Source organism: Aedes aegypti, chromosome 1 (assembly GCF_002204515.2).
Source record: "Aedes aegypti strain LVP_AGWG chromosome 1, AaegL5.0 Primary Assembly, whole genome shotgun sequence".
NCBI lineage: Eukaryota > Metazoa > Arthropoda > Insecta > Diptera > Culicidae > Aedes > Aedes aegypti.
In genome coordinates, this window is record NC_035107.1 from 268,875,001 (window position 1) to 268,888,402 (window position 13,402).

A 13,402-nucleotide genomic window follows, 5' to 3' on the forward strand; every position below is an offset into this window, starting at 1 on the left:
GAAAATTTGAGGATTGGCTTCGATTCATCTTCATCTTAAAGCTGTTTCCGAGACAGTGATCACCAATTCAACGGGTAAGTAATTTCAATTTAATGAATCTTATATTAAATTTTTATGTTGAGGATAATTCCAGCATTACCGGAAAAAGGGGCGAATAGAAACACTCAACAACATGTTTGAATGTGATCAATTGAAACCGTGGGGTTAAAAACCAATTTTAGTAGTCTCAAATATGGGTGGCGTCTTCCTTTAATGGTGCCCCAATTGCTATTTAAAAATAATAAGTATACCGCTCAAAGATTTATGAAATTTATGTTTTATGCTTCTATTTACCCTGCAATGAGGCGAATAGAAACAATGTTTAGTAAATATTACTACTTTTTTCATTTTAAGTAATGGAAAAATATTTTTTTACAACAAAATACGATACACTGTTGCTATTCAACTTTTTCACTTTTTCTTTTCCCCCCGTTTTACGGTAATCCACTTTTGGTACAAACTTTGAGTATTGACCCGATAAGTGAAATGGATACCTTTGTAGAAGCAAGACATAACGAACTGTGATGAATGATCAATCAATCACCGGAAATTAGGGTATGTCGAGTTAATACTTCAGTTTGTTTATTACCTATCGATTATAATTTGGTAATTTTATATCGTCGTCTACCCGATTGCCATAAACAATTGCACTAGATACTATTCTCAATTAGCACTGTATTTTGAATTTGAAAAAAATCACAACTTAGACACTGCTACATCGTCCACTAAATTCCCGGCGGCAAAAATATTCTTCGGATCCAGCTCCTTTTTGATCGCCCTCAGAACGCTAACCCCTACCTGCGAAACACTCGCCGGATACCATTTGCTACGTTTCTTTCCGACGCCGTGATGATGCGATAAGGTTCCGCCGGAAGCCAGAATTTCGTCCCTCGCAGCTTCCTCTATCGTCTTCATCTCCACCACCGGGCTAACGCTATCGTCTTCATGCTTCACCACCAAATAGAAATACACACAACAGCCATCGTCGTACGTTTGCGCTACCCGGAAACTGAAGACCATCCGTCGGATGCCAATGCGTTCGCAGTCTTTCGTTACGCGAGATTTCACATTTCTGCACAGCGACAAGCACTTGTCCCAGCAGACGGTGGTTTCGAACGATTCCGCTATGATGTTGACATCCCATCCGAAGTCCTGTCAATGGAAATTTAGTTATTACAATTGGAATAAGTCTTCAACCTTAAAAGGGTGTACTAACCCTGATGTAAGCAACCACAAACGTCAAGGCGTACCCTTTTGCTCCATTTTTAGATCCTCCATTTAAGGCCCCGTATTTAGCAGCTATGCTGTAAATCATTTTCTCGTGTTGTTCCACACTTTTTTGGTCACCTTCAAATACCAACGTTACGGCGGCAATTTGGTCCATTTTGAATCTACAGATTTTCGTCAGATACTGAATCTTGAGACTATTCAAAAGCTCTGCATGCCATGGTCCATCCGGTCGAAGGTACTCACCAACTTCGAATTGATGGTTATCTATAAGTCGAATACTCGCCGGTTGAAGTCTTTTCTTGGCGACTTCTCGTAGAAAACGAAAACCAGTTTCAAAATTTGCAAAAACTAATGATCCATACCGACTGACTGATGGAGCAGGTCTCAGTCTGACTACGGCTTCGGTGATGATCCCCAGTGTACCCTCGGATCCAATGATGACCTGATCTAAATCGGGACCACACGAAGCTCTCGGCGCCGTAAACTGCTTCTCCAACACTCCAATCCCAGTTACCATCTTTATCCGTATAACCAAGTCTTCAATGTTACCGTACTTATTCTTCTTCATCCCAGACGCTCTTGTCGCAATCCATCCTCCTAACGTGGAGAATTCAATCGAATCCGGTTCATGGCCCAATGTTAAACCTTCTGTCAAAAGGATTTTCTCCAGATCCTGTCCCACAATCCCCACTTCAAAGCACGCCGTTTGATTTTCCTTGTTCAACCACAACAACCGATTCATCTGGGTCATATCTACCACCGCAACCGTTCTTCCCTGCACATCCGGAGTTGTTGAAGCACCAGACACTGCCGAATTTCCACCTACTGCCATCAATGCAACGTCGTTCTCTCCCGCCAACGCCACGATCTTCACCACATCTTCATGACACTTCGGCCACACCACAAGATCTGGAATTTTCTTAAAGCCGATATTCTTTAAATTTTCGAAATCTTCTAGGTTCTGCCCATGGCACCTCATCAATCGATCCATTCCATCTTCAGAAAACTCCATTCCCAACTTCTTCAATCCGTCCATAAACTCAACACACCTCACCGGCTCCGGAAACACTTTCGGTTCATCAACAGGCGGCAATAGCGTTTCGGGGTCCACGTCGAAGTAGTTGATCACCCAATCACGCAACCGATTCAACCGAGCTCCTTTCCCCATGGGATAACGGTCCCCACTGAAGAAGCAGTCCTTGCCGTCGTACACAAATCGCGAATCCTTGTAGCCCCAGCCATCCCAACGGATCAAGTCCTGGCGGCGCTTCGGAATGGTTGGCACAACACTCTTCGGACCACTCGCGGCGGAATCCATCTCCTTAGCTCGGTGCGTGATCTACTACTAACCGGAGTGTGAACTGTGTACCTGCTTTTTTCCCGAAGGATTCCCGGGAACGGCCTCGAGCCTTGTTGACGCTTTGCACCTAGGTGCGAATCCACGCCAAATAACAGCTTTTATTTGGCATCTTTTGCGGCAAGTGCGCGCTCTGCGTCCAAGTGGCTTCCGCCCTCCAAGTGTAGGGGGCGAAGGCGTGGCATAGTATGAATTACTTGAATAATAATGAACGGCTTATCGGAGAGGCTGTTTTATGCATAAGTAGATCTCTTTGCGTTTGTAATAAGGAGCAGATAACGATAGTCATTACTGTTGAACAATGTTCCCGTTTGCGTTAAAATGAGGTCAAAAATGTGTAACGTCATAAAAGATTCAGTCTAATTTAATAGTTTACGTATATTTTGTTAAATTTGATTTCCAATAATATCATTTAGCATCAGTCTCTATGCGTATTAGTTAAGTGTTGTTAAATTATTGAGATTCATGGCAAATTCCATCCAGAATGAGTCGAAAAAAAATAAAAATCGTGCTCGATAGTCTTCGATTTGGATTAAATTTTGCACATGTTGTTGGTATGGTAGAAAAAGTGTTTTCCATAGAAAAATGGATCATTTTCACTCAAGAGTAACACTTGAAAATGACCTATAAATTCTTGCATGCAACTTATTTGAAAAATTATAACTCTTAAACCGTTGATTTTAGATAAAAATGTTCTGTGAAAAAGTTGTAGTGAACCGTTTGGACTACTAGAAAAAAAATTAGGGAAAGTGTACCAGTTATGGTCATAGTGGTTCTTTATTTGGCCATATGCGAAATTTTTACAACTTTCACATTTCAAATGTTTTCGAATGCTTTAATATCAAGATACATCTTAAATCTAACTCCTACAACTCACAAAAAAATTCAAAAGTTATTGACATTAAAGTTATTACGTATGGCGAAATAGGGAATTACTATATTCATAACTGGTACACCTACCCTACACTGTTTAATATTTTATTTATTTTCATAAAAAAAATCAAAAATAAAACTTAAATTTTAAATTACACAAAAACCCCATTTTTATTATATTTTTAATTTTCACCATAGAATCTTGATAGTAAAAGGATGTTTGGGACAAACGCGTACCAAAAACATCCGCAGGAATGATTGGCTATTGTGTACTGGTGCAACGGCTTTTTCTTTACATCAGAGTTATATTAAGCATTTTCAGCATTTTTGAGCTTCACATATCATTGGTTTTGTCTGAAACATGTTAAAGTTTTGCCATGTACGGATCAACCCGTTAACGCCCAAGGTATGTCACAATTGGAATTCAGCTCCGTATTTGTTATCCATAGTTGTATTCCCATAAAATAAACCTTCTTTCACCAAAAAATCAAGTCTATGGTGGAGATCCAAAAAAATTCTTGAAAGTGTGTCGTCCATATCTAGTTGTTCTATAAGGTTATTTTCGAGCAGTGTTGCCACATTTTTTCCGACTCTCATCTTTGATTTTTGTTGAAGAAATCTTTTTCATCTTTAGTCAACCTCCAAAAATCTTGTTAAAAATTTGTGATGCGCAAAAATCCATTAACAAGAAGTTTTGTGAACATATCCAGCATGTTCTAGGGAAGTTCACAATTATTCATGCAAGAGGTTTCTACTACCAAGTGAACTACACACCTTGCAACACAACCAAAATAAGAGAATAATAGATTGTTTCTGAAATGTTTCAATAAATGTTTGGGAAAAACTTAGCAGAATAATGACATTATTTTGTATATTTTTCAAAATCGTACTCAAAGCTCGTGTTATGTCTAAAAACCTTAAAAATCTTTTTTATCTGAAAAATCTTTGATCTGTGATCACAGATATCTGTAGGCCAAAACAGAAACAAATCTGTGTAATTACAGATAAATCTGTGTATGTGGCATCACTGTTTTCGAGATGTATCAAATATATTCCCATGTCTCATTACAATGTGGAGAAGTTGAAAAAAACCTGCATTTGAGCAGTCGTCCATAAATTACGTCACGTATACAGGAGTAGGAAGGGGGTATCGAGGAAACGTAACTACTCGTATAAAAATTGAAATCCATAAAGTGTGATATAGAGGAAAAGGGAGGAGGACACATATGGCGAAACTTTGCGTGACGTAATTTATAGACGAACCCTGATAGAGAAATTAAAAATTCAGAGTGGAAAAATGCATACCAGCGCAAAATCATTCATTGGCTTCAATTCAGCTTTCTGCTCTACCACGCAAGTAAGACACAGTCATATACACATACATACCTCCTTTTAAATGGTCGATTCAAATATATGAAAAATGACCAATCCACCAGCTCGCATCGTTTTTGTTCATGTTTGACGTTTATATACTAATGCCACCTGTTGGTTCATCAGCCAAGCACAGTGATTTTAGCATTGGTCGTACATGTTCTCATAAATATGATTTTTACCACGATTTGTTCTGAGTGTTACGTCAGTTTGTCTGTACTTACAATCTTGATATCAAAAATAATTCAAACTCATACGTCGAACATTTTGGTTATAAACATCCTACAGATGCTTCAAAAAAGTCTTCAAAAAGATAAAGATGTTATAAAAATAAAAAAAAAAATATTGTCAGTTGGATGAATAAATCAATAAATAAATAAAAATTTGCCAGCTGATGATGAAAGCAATTCTATCAAAACATTTTTTCTTAGTCAAGTTATTAGTACGCGGTGTGGCTGAGATCTGACAGCGATCCAAATATATATTTGACAATGCAAATCAAAAGTTTGTCCTTCAGCCCAATAACAGTCAAATATTGGACTCCTACTATTACATGCTTTACAGACTTGGACATTTGAAGTCAAAATTATTCGTCTATCACGTTGAAGTTACTGTATCACTGATGCATGTCGTTTTTTCCCGTTCTTCACACCCATCAAATGACTATCTTCTTCATTCGACGGCTAGAAAACTTTTGTTTACTTTTTTATTTAGCTTTCGAAATACATAATGGTGTTGAATGGTGTTAAGGTTGAACTAAAAATGTAAGGAGCTTTGCATCCAAAAAAGTCTATAGTTGCTCGTTGTTTCAAAAAAATCAATAGTTTCTCGGTTGTTTCCTTGATGTCAACTCCCAGCTAATATTTTTTTCCGAAATTGTCTCATTTAGTTGATTAACTTTTCGAAGACACCATATTTATTTTCCATCACTGGACTTCAATATAGGCGAACAAAATATTTACCGACTAGCGCCATCATGAGAGTGATTTCCGAACCAAAAAGATTTTGGTTGGGCGAATAGATGTCTTTCGATTTAATAACTGGAATGATATAAAAGCGAATAAAATGTTTGCCAACATGTGCCATTTTGATGATTTTCAAACTGATCCAGGCGAATAGGTCTCATTTAGTTGTTCAACTTTTTCAAAGGTACCAACTTTGTATCCATTCACTGGATTGACATATAAACGAAAGAAATGTTTTCGTTTCGATTCCTGACTTAATAAATTTTTGGGCGAATACGTTGATCAACTTTGTTGAAGACACCTACTTTACATCCAATCGATGGTTTGAGATATAAAAAGTCACTGACACGTTAATGCTTCCAGTGGACGATTTGCCTTGTGAAGGAAGCACCACACTAGACAACGACCAGTGGCACAGTCGAAATACTTTCCTGACGAAACGTTTTCCGAACTGACGTGGGAATCGAACTCACACTCCATGACACGATGCTGCTAAATGCTTGGAAACACTAAACGCACGGCCACGAAGCCCACAACAAATAATGTTTGCCTACTAGCGCCACCTTGGGAGTGCTTTCCATACTAATATGTTTTTAAGCGAATAGATCTCATTTAGCTGTACTCTTTTTTTTCGAAGACACCAATTTTGTATCACATAGCTGGACTTAGATATGAGCAAATCTAATTTTTGCCCACTAGTGCCATCTTGGGAGTGGTTTCAGAATCAATATGGTTTTATGCAAATAAGTATCATGTAGTTGTTCAACTTTGTCGAAGACATCAACTTTGTATCTAATCACTTAACTGAGATATAAGCAAATAAAAATGTTGCCCAGTAGCACCATCTTGTGAGTATTTTCCGAACAAAAAAGTTTTATGCGAATAGGCCTTATTTTATTGTTCAACTTTGTCGAGTACACCAACTTTGTATCTCATCACTAAACTGAGATATGAACAATTTAAATTTTCGACCGCTAGCGCCATCTTGTGAGTGTGTTCCGAACTATAAGGTTTCAGGCGAATAGATCTCATTTAGTTGATCAACTTTGTCAAAGACACCAATTCTTTATCTCTTCGCTGGACTGAAATACTAACGAAGCAAATATGTGTACGCCAGAGAGTAGTTTCATATGTTGCTCCTAAATCCGACATTTGTTGGAGTCTGTGTGCCACCTGGTGAGATAATTTTGAATCAAAACATTTACCAATTGGAAGTCAGCAGTCCTGTGCTCAACTTTACAGAAGACAGATTCTTCCTAAACCTCTTTATTTTCAATATATTTGCACTACAAGTACTGTCCTATTTATAAGACGTTGGACGGATATGGGTTAAGATATTAAAGCACAGAGAACAGACATGGAGGCACAGAGAACAGACGTTCATCTTTTCTCGTCAGCGTGTGTAAACCATTGTACTGGTCATTTCAAAGTGTGTCGTTATGCTCCTGTTACGTGGCGCTGTCGTCAGATTGAGAACGCTACAAATTTGCCGCTTTTTACACTTTGGCGCTAGTGTCGATATCAAAAATTGCCACTTGTCGCTAGCGTTGCTTTGTGTGCTAATGCATTTTGACGTTCACTAGTGACATCGTGTTGTCGAAACGACTTTGTATGTCGGGCTGTCTGCGTTGGCGGCGCTGATGGTTGATTCGAACCTTTACACATGGTTCAGATGAAATTTTGTTCGAGCCTCCATGTCTGTTCTCTGTGCTATGCCCGACGTTAGGTTCAACGCATAGATTTAGAGAAAAATCTGTTTTCGCGTGTCGATGATTCCGGTTTTCAACTGGAGACGCGATATTTTGATGTGCGAACATTAACCGAGAGCTTTCTTTGCCAATGTGGCCATTTTCGCATTCGTATATCGTATGACAGCCAAGGAAATTTCCGTTACGAAAAAATCCTGGACAGACCGGGATTCTGACCCAGCATGGTTTAGCTTTGTAGTCGCGGAATCTAACCACTCGGCTAAGGAAGGCCCCAAAAAATTTAACATATCATAGATGTATGAACTATAATAATTATAAACCTAGTTCCAAATCCTTGGATATATCACTGATGATGCTCTTCACCATTTAGCTAATGGGACAAAGTAGACACTCCTGTGGGGCAGTGCCTTATGGAGAATTTCTCAGGACCTCGAAAGAAAGAGAACACACTCAGGCTACCACTACAGATAGGTTAGCGTGCCACTGAAAAACGATTGAAGCCAATCGATGTCTTTTTTTGTGGTGATGTCTTCGATCCACATGTAATCCACAACTGACGAATTTCAGCCGATTTGTGGTTCCGTATCATACTCATTGCACTGAAGATTGAATATTTTACATTAAAATTGTATTTTTAGTTTTGTTTCTTTCATTTTAAAGTGTCAGCTCTACTCTGTCACCCGGTGTCCATTTTGCTACAATAGGAGACGATATTTTTATTTTGGTTTTTTTTTTAATGTTTTAAAGTAGCAGACAAAAATAAGCTTTATTTTTCAATTCAACAAGATGAAGATACATTCAGAAGTTACATTATCGGACACCTCGCAAGCCCTATGTAGCGAGAATGTTATAATTGTTGAGCCCAATACAATCATGTTCAATTTTTCGATTCAAAATCAATGATCTACGACTATTTCTGCAATTTTAATGAATAACCTATGGTTTTGACTGATAACTAAAGTAATGTTTGCATCTAATGTTCAAAATTATCCACGTATACAAAGATACAGGGGGTGTCTATTCTGCCCCGGGTATACATACTGCCCCTGATACCCCTAGTTGAGATCATTGAAGGTACCGTAATCCGGGGGCAAATTGATCACTGGGCGAATTTGATCAGGTCGGTAACAAGAAACATTTCTTCCCAAGGATGCCGAAGGTTTCGTTGGCACCACAGACATTCAATGTTTTCAAGTTTATAGATGCCTAATGAGGATTTTGAACTATTTCATTTCTATTAAGGTCAGTTTTGCAAAGAAATATTCACACTTTTTGAAGGTGTAAACAATACAGTTAGAAATGTCGATGCTAAACAATCCACTGGTGCTATGCCCTCTGACAGCTTTGAGTTTTTTAAATGTTGTGTAAGCTTAAGTATAAACCACTGAACTCATTTTTGATATCATACAGCATAGCAAGTATAGTATTTTGCTTATGAAACCATTTATTCTCAAATAATGTGCTTATTTCAAGGGAAATTGCATACATTTAGGCGTATTAGGCAGATTATCAAAGTTTAGTTTGGCAATAAAATGATCAAATACTCGAGTTGTAAGAATTTTGATATCATATTCAGATTCAGGAGACTCAAATTTAGTAGAAAGGGAAATTTTTTATTCTTAGACCTGCTCTGTTATATGGTGATCAATTTCGCCCCAATGTGTCATTCTATTTTTTTTATAATAAAACTATTTTTATGATATGTTAAATATTATTTCATGAAAAGTCAATTACATCAACTGATAAAGATCGATGGAGCACTGGTTTTGTCTAAATTTATTTAACAATAATTGAATTAAGAAGGACAACACAGCAAAAAGTTGTAAAACAATTATCAATTTCCCCCCGGCTTTTATCTCCCTGAAGAAGACCCTTATCAAGAGTCGAAGCGTTGGATGTACAAGAATCAATCTGCTGCATTTTTTACTCTCGACTAGAAAAGCCTTAAGCTGAGAGAAACTTGGATAATCATAAACGCTTGTTTGACTCAAGACATGGTCCCTAACAGGCTTGAGAACTGTGATTACTATTCACCACAGTTCATCGATTCTGCCAGTCAACCAAAACACAAAGCAGCAACAGCATCAATACCATCAGGCGTTGCGCTGCCAACAGTTCACACACTGCTTGACTGTTTTTGTCTCCGGAAACCGGAAAAATCGTGCCACCACTGTGCTCGAGTCATTTCGCATTCGGGTTTGAAAAAACGTTGGGAAGAAGAAGATTACAGTTTTTAGGAGCCGTGACATTTTTTTGTTTTGAACGGTCATGGTTTGCTTTGGATTTTGATGGTCGTGTAGAAAAATGTGAATGTCGAGGTGGTAAATGTTTACTACAGTACATTTGCCATCCCTGGTCCCAAATTTTCGCACGAAGACGTGAATGACTGATTCATTGATTTTGAACTTTGGATTTGGCTCTTCAAGACAAAAGGTCGAAAGGACAGAAGGTCGAAAGACAAAAGATTGAAAGGACAAAACTTTGAAGAACAACAAAGAAGGAACAAAAGGTCGAAAATCTATTTTCAAAGCTTGATAAATAGCAGCCGCAAAAGAAAGAGAGCGATGATAAAACCCATTTTCTCGCTTATTTACCATTGGCTGGGTAGGTGTTTTAATCTACTGGCATGATAAACAATCCTAGAACATCTTATTGCATCAGTGACAAACCGCCCACCCTCCCAGGTTGGAGCTCGTTTAGATGAGATTTATCATGCACGATAAACAGTCTCTCATGATTGCTAATCATGATTGTTACAGAGAGTGATAAGTGAGAGATGCTCTCAATTTTCTCAGAATTCAACCCCTGATATGCAGCAGAACTGTCAAGGTGTCAAGTATCTAAATTAATTGATCTCTTGGTATTATGATTCAATACGGCACAATCAATGTATGCTAGTTCACAGTTACTTAAGATTTTTTTACTTAGCAACACGTGGTTGAATGGCTATCTCAAATACTCATAGAGCACTCTACAATCGTTTCAAATCCAGAAACCAAATATCAAATTTATTAAAAATCATCAATTCACAGCTTTGAAATTGCACCATCCTCAACCAAGTTCCCTGCAGCAAAAATATTCTTCGGATCCAACTCCCTCTTGATCGCCTTCAGAACCCGAACTCCTACCTGCGAAACACACGCCGAATACCACTTGCTCCGCATTTTCCCGACGCCATGATGATGCGACAAAGTTCCACCGGAAGCCAGAATTTCATCCCTCGCTCGGTCCTCTATCGCCTTGAACACCTCAACCGAGTTGACGTGATCATCGGGATGCTTGAGAGCCATATAGAAATATACACAACAGCCATCGTCGTACGTCTGCGTTACCCGATAGCTAATCATCAACCGTCGAATGCCGTGACGTTCACATTCTTTGGTAACACATGATTTCACGTTAGCGCACAGCGACAGACACTTATCCCAGCTGATGGACGTTTCGAACGAATCGGCCATGATGTTGAAATCCCATCCGAAGTCCTGGAAAATGAATCTCTTTAATGGTTTTCAGAGTTTGACAACGTGTTCACTAACCCTTATGTAAGCAACTACAAATGTCATGACGTAGCCCTTTTCCCCGTTTTTGGATCCTGCATTCAGCGCTCCATATTTGGCAGCTATGGTGTAGATCAGTTTCTCGTGTGATTCCACGCGCTTCTGATCGCCTTCAAATACCAATGTTACGGCGGCGATTTGATCCAATTTGAAGCCGCAGATTATCGTGAGGTACTGCCTCTTGATACCGTTCACTAGTTCGGTGTGCCATGGACCGTTAGGTTGTAAGTACTGACCTATTTGAAATTGGAGGTTATCCAGCAGTCGAATGCTCGCCGGCTGAAGTCTCTTCTTGGCGACTTCCCTTAGGAAGTGGACTCCAGTTTCGAAGTTGGGAAATACCAATGATCCACAACGGCTAACCGGCGCAACAGGTCTCAGTCTAACAACGGCTTCGGTGATGATCCCAAGAGTGCCCTCGGATCCAAAGACTAATTGGTCGAAATCTGGACCACACGAAACTCGTGGCGCCGTGAACTGCTTTTCCAACACTCCAATCCCGGTTACCATCTTTATTCGTATGACCAAGTCCTCGATGTTACCGTAAGAATTCTTCTTCATCCCAGAAGCTCTCGTGGAAATCCATCCACCTAAGGTAGAGAATTCCACTGAATCCGGTTCATGACCCAGGGTGAACCCATGTTTCTTCAGAGTTCGTTCAAGATCCTGACCTACGATGCCCACTTCAAAGCACGCCGTTAGATTTTCTTCGTTTAGCCACAACAGCCGGTTCATCTGCGTCATATCCACTACTGCAACCGTTCTTCCATGAACAGATGGAGTTGTAGTCGCTCCAGACACTGCCGAATTTCCACCTACTGCCATCAACGCCACGTCATGCTCTCCAGCCAATGTCACAATCTTCACCACGTCTTCATGACACCTCGGCCAAACCACTAAATCTGGAAGCCTTTCGTAGCCCTGATTCTTCAACAGGCCAAGATCTTCCAAGGTCTGCCCGTGGCATCTCATCAACCGATCCATCCCATCTTCGGAGAATTCCACTCCCGCATTTCTCAAACCGTCCACGAACTCCACACACCTCACCGGATCCGGAAACACACCCGGCTCTTCAACTGCTGCCAGCCGTTTGCTCGTGTCCACATCGAAATAGTCAATCACCCAGTCCCGAAACCGATTCAACCGAGCACCTTTCCCAATCGGATAACGACTCCCACTGAAGAAACAATCCTTCCCATCGTACTCAAACCGGGAGTCCTTGTAGCCCCAGCCATCCCAACGCATCAATCTCTGGCGGCACTTTGGAATGGTTGGCACCACATTTTCCGGACCACCCACGGCAGAGTCCATCTCGTTAGTTCGGTGCGCGATCCTAAACTGAACTGTCTCGATCAGAACAACTCCTCCTCCCGAAGGATTCTGGAGACCAGTTCAAGCCTTGTTGACATTTTGCACCTAGGTGTGAATTCACGCCAAACAGAAGCTTTTATTGTTCGCGATTTGCGCTCGCGATGCGGTATCTGTCGATATCGCGCAAGTAGTTTCGCTTTCCTCTATACGGGGTGTGGGAGGTTAAGGTGTCGTATTGTCGCAATTTGTTGAATAATAATGGATAAGGTTACCGGAGAGGTTTCCATGCATGAGTAGATCTCATTGTATTTGCAATGTGCTCGAGGTGACAATTGTCGTCGTCGATGCACACCGATGAATTGTGAAGAAATGTGATCGAAATCGATTTGATAGATAGCAACAAAAAACATTCGAGCAATATTTTACGAAATGATACGAATCAAGAAAAATTGTACGTAGAAACATCATCGATGAATAATTATTAGACATTGAAATCGTTATACTTCAAATGACAAATCTTTGTTGTTTGATCTTAGCTCCAAAATCTTCTAACGCGTGAATATTTTGAAAATTCAAAAAAAAAGCAATAAACTTAACTTTGTTGCCGACATCGGTAGCATTTTGATGACATCAAGACATTCGAATTCAGTGCGCAACGTACCTTCGTGCTGGGCGTGCATGAATTCTCTCTGCTTTCGAAAGTTTTCAACGCACAGTACTTCTCAGAGCTACAAAAAACAGTACATTTCAGTATTATTTTGCTACAATTGATCCCTTTACGATCCTTGTTAGATCCCGTGCCTTCGATTTTTCGTTGGACACGTTAGTGAAAGCTAGCAGCGGTATCCTTCTTGGACACCGTCTTGGGAAAAAACCTCTTAGAAGGTCACGTTTTCTTTCGTTTATTCATTGAACATGGTTGCAATTACAAACAAAAGGAAGGGTGAATCTCTGAATTCACAAATTCCATTCAAAACAGTGGGATTTAAA

The 13,402-nt window shown here is 39.7% G+C and overlaps 2 protein-coding genes across 2 annotated transcripts; both read right to left on the minus strand.

Moving 5' to 3' along the window:
• Positions 1–599: 599 nt before the first annotated feature.
• Positions 600–3,106, minus strand: LOC5569640 (alkyldihydroxyacetonephosphate synthase). Its single transcript, XM_001658614.2, has 2 exons — positions 1,256–3,106; positions 600–1,191 (listed from the first exon to the last, which is right to left on the minus strand). Exons 1-2 carry the CDS (start codon positions 2,585–2,587, stop codon positions 736–738), a joined length of 1,788 nt encoding a protein of 595 aa, XP_001658664.2. The 5' UTR covers positions 2,588–3,106; the 3' UTR covers positions 600–735.
• Positions 3,107–10,524: 7,418 nt separating this feature from the next.
• On the minus strand, positions 10,525–12,489 carry LOC5569642 (alkyldihydroxyacetonephosphate synthase). Its single transcript, XM_001658615.2, has 2 exons — positions 11,081–12,489; positions 10,525–11,026 (listed from the first exon to the last, which is right to left on the minus strand). Exons 1-2 carry the CDS (start codon positions 12,410–12,412, stop codon positions 10,571–10,573), a joined length of 1,788 nt encoding a protein of 595 aa, XP_001658665.2. The 5' UTR covers positions 12,413–12,489; the 3' UTR covers positions 10,525–10,570.
• Positions 12,490–13,402: the final 913 nt, after the last annotated feature.

Excerpts from the sequence above, each read along its gene's own strand:
- LOC5569642 (XM_001658615.2), bottom strand. The coding sequence starts at position 12,412 with ATGGACTCTGCCGTGGGTGGTCCGGAAAATGTGGTGCCAACCATTCCA. Across the intron at positions 11,027-11,080 it reads TTGTAGTTGCTTACATAAGG|GACTTCGGATGGGATTTCAA; the intron begins GTTAGTGAACAC and ends TTCATTTTCCAG.
- LOC5569640 (XM_001658614.2), bottom strand. The coding sequence starts at position 2,587 with ATGGATTCCGCCGCGAGTGGTCCGAAGAGTGTTGTGCCAACCATTCCG. Across the intron at positions 1,192-1,255 it reads TTGTGGTTGCTTACATCAGG|GACTTCGGATGGGATGTCAA; the intron begins GTTAGTACACCC and ends TTCCATTGACAG.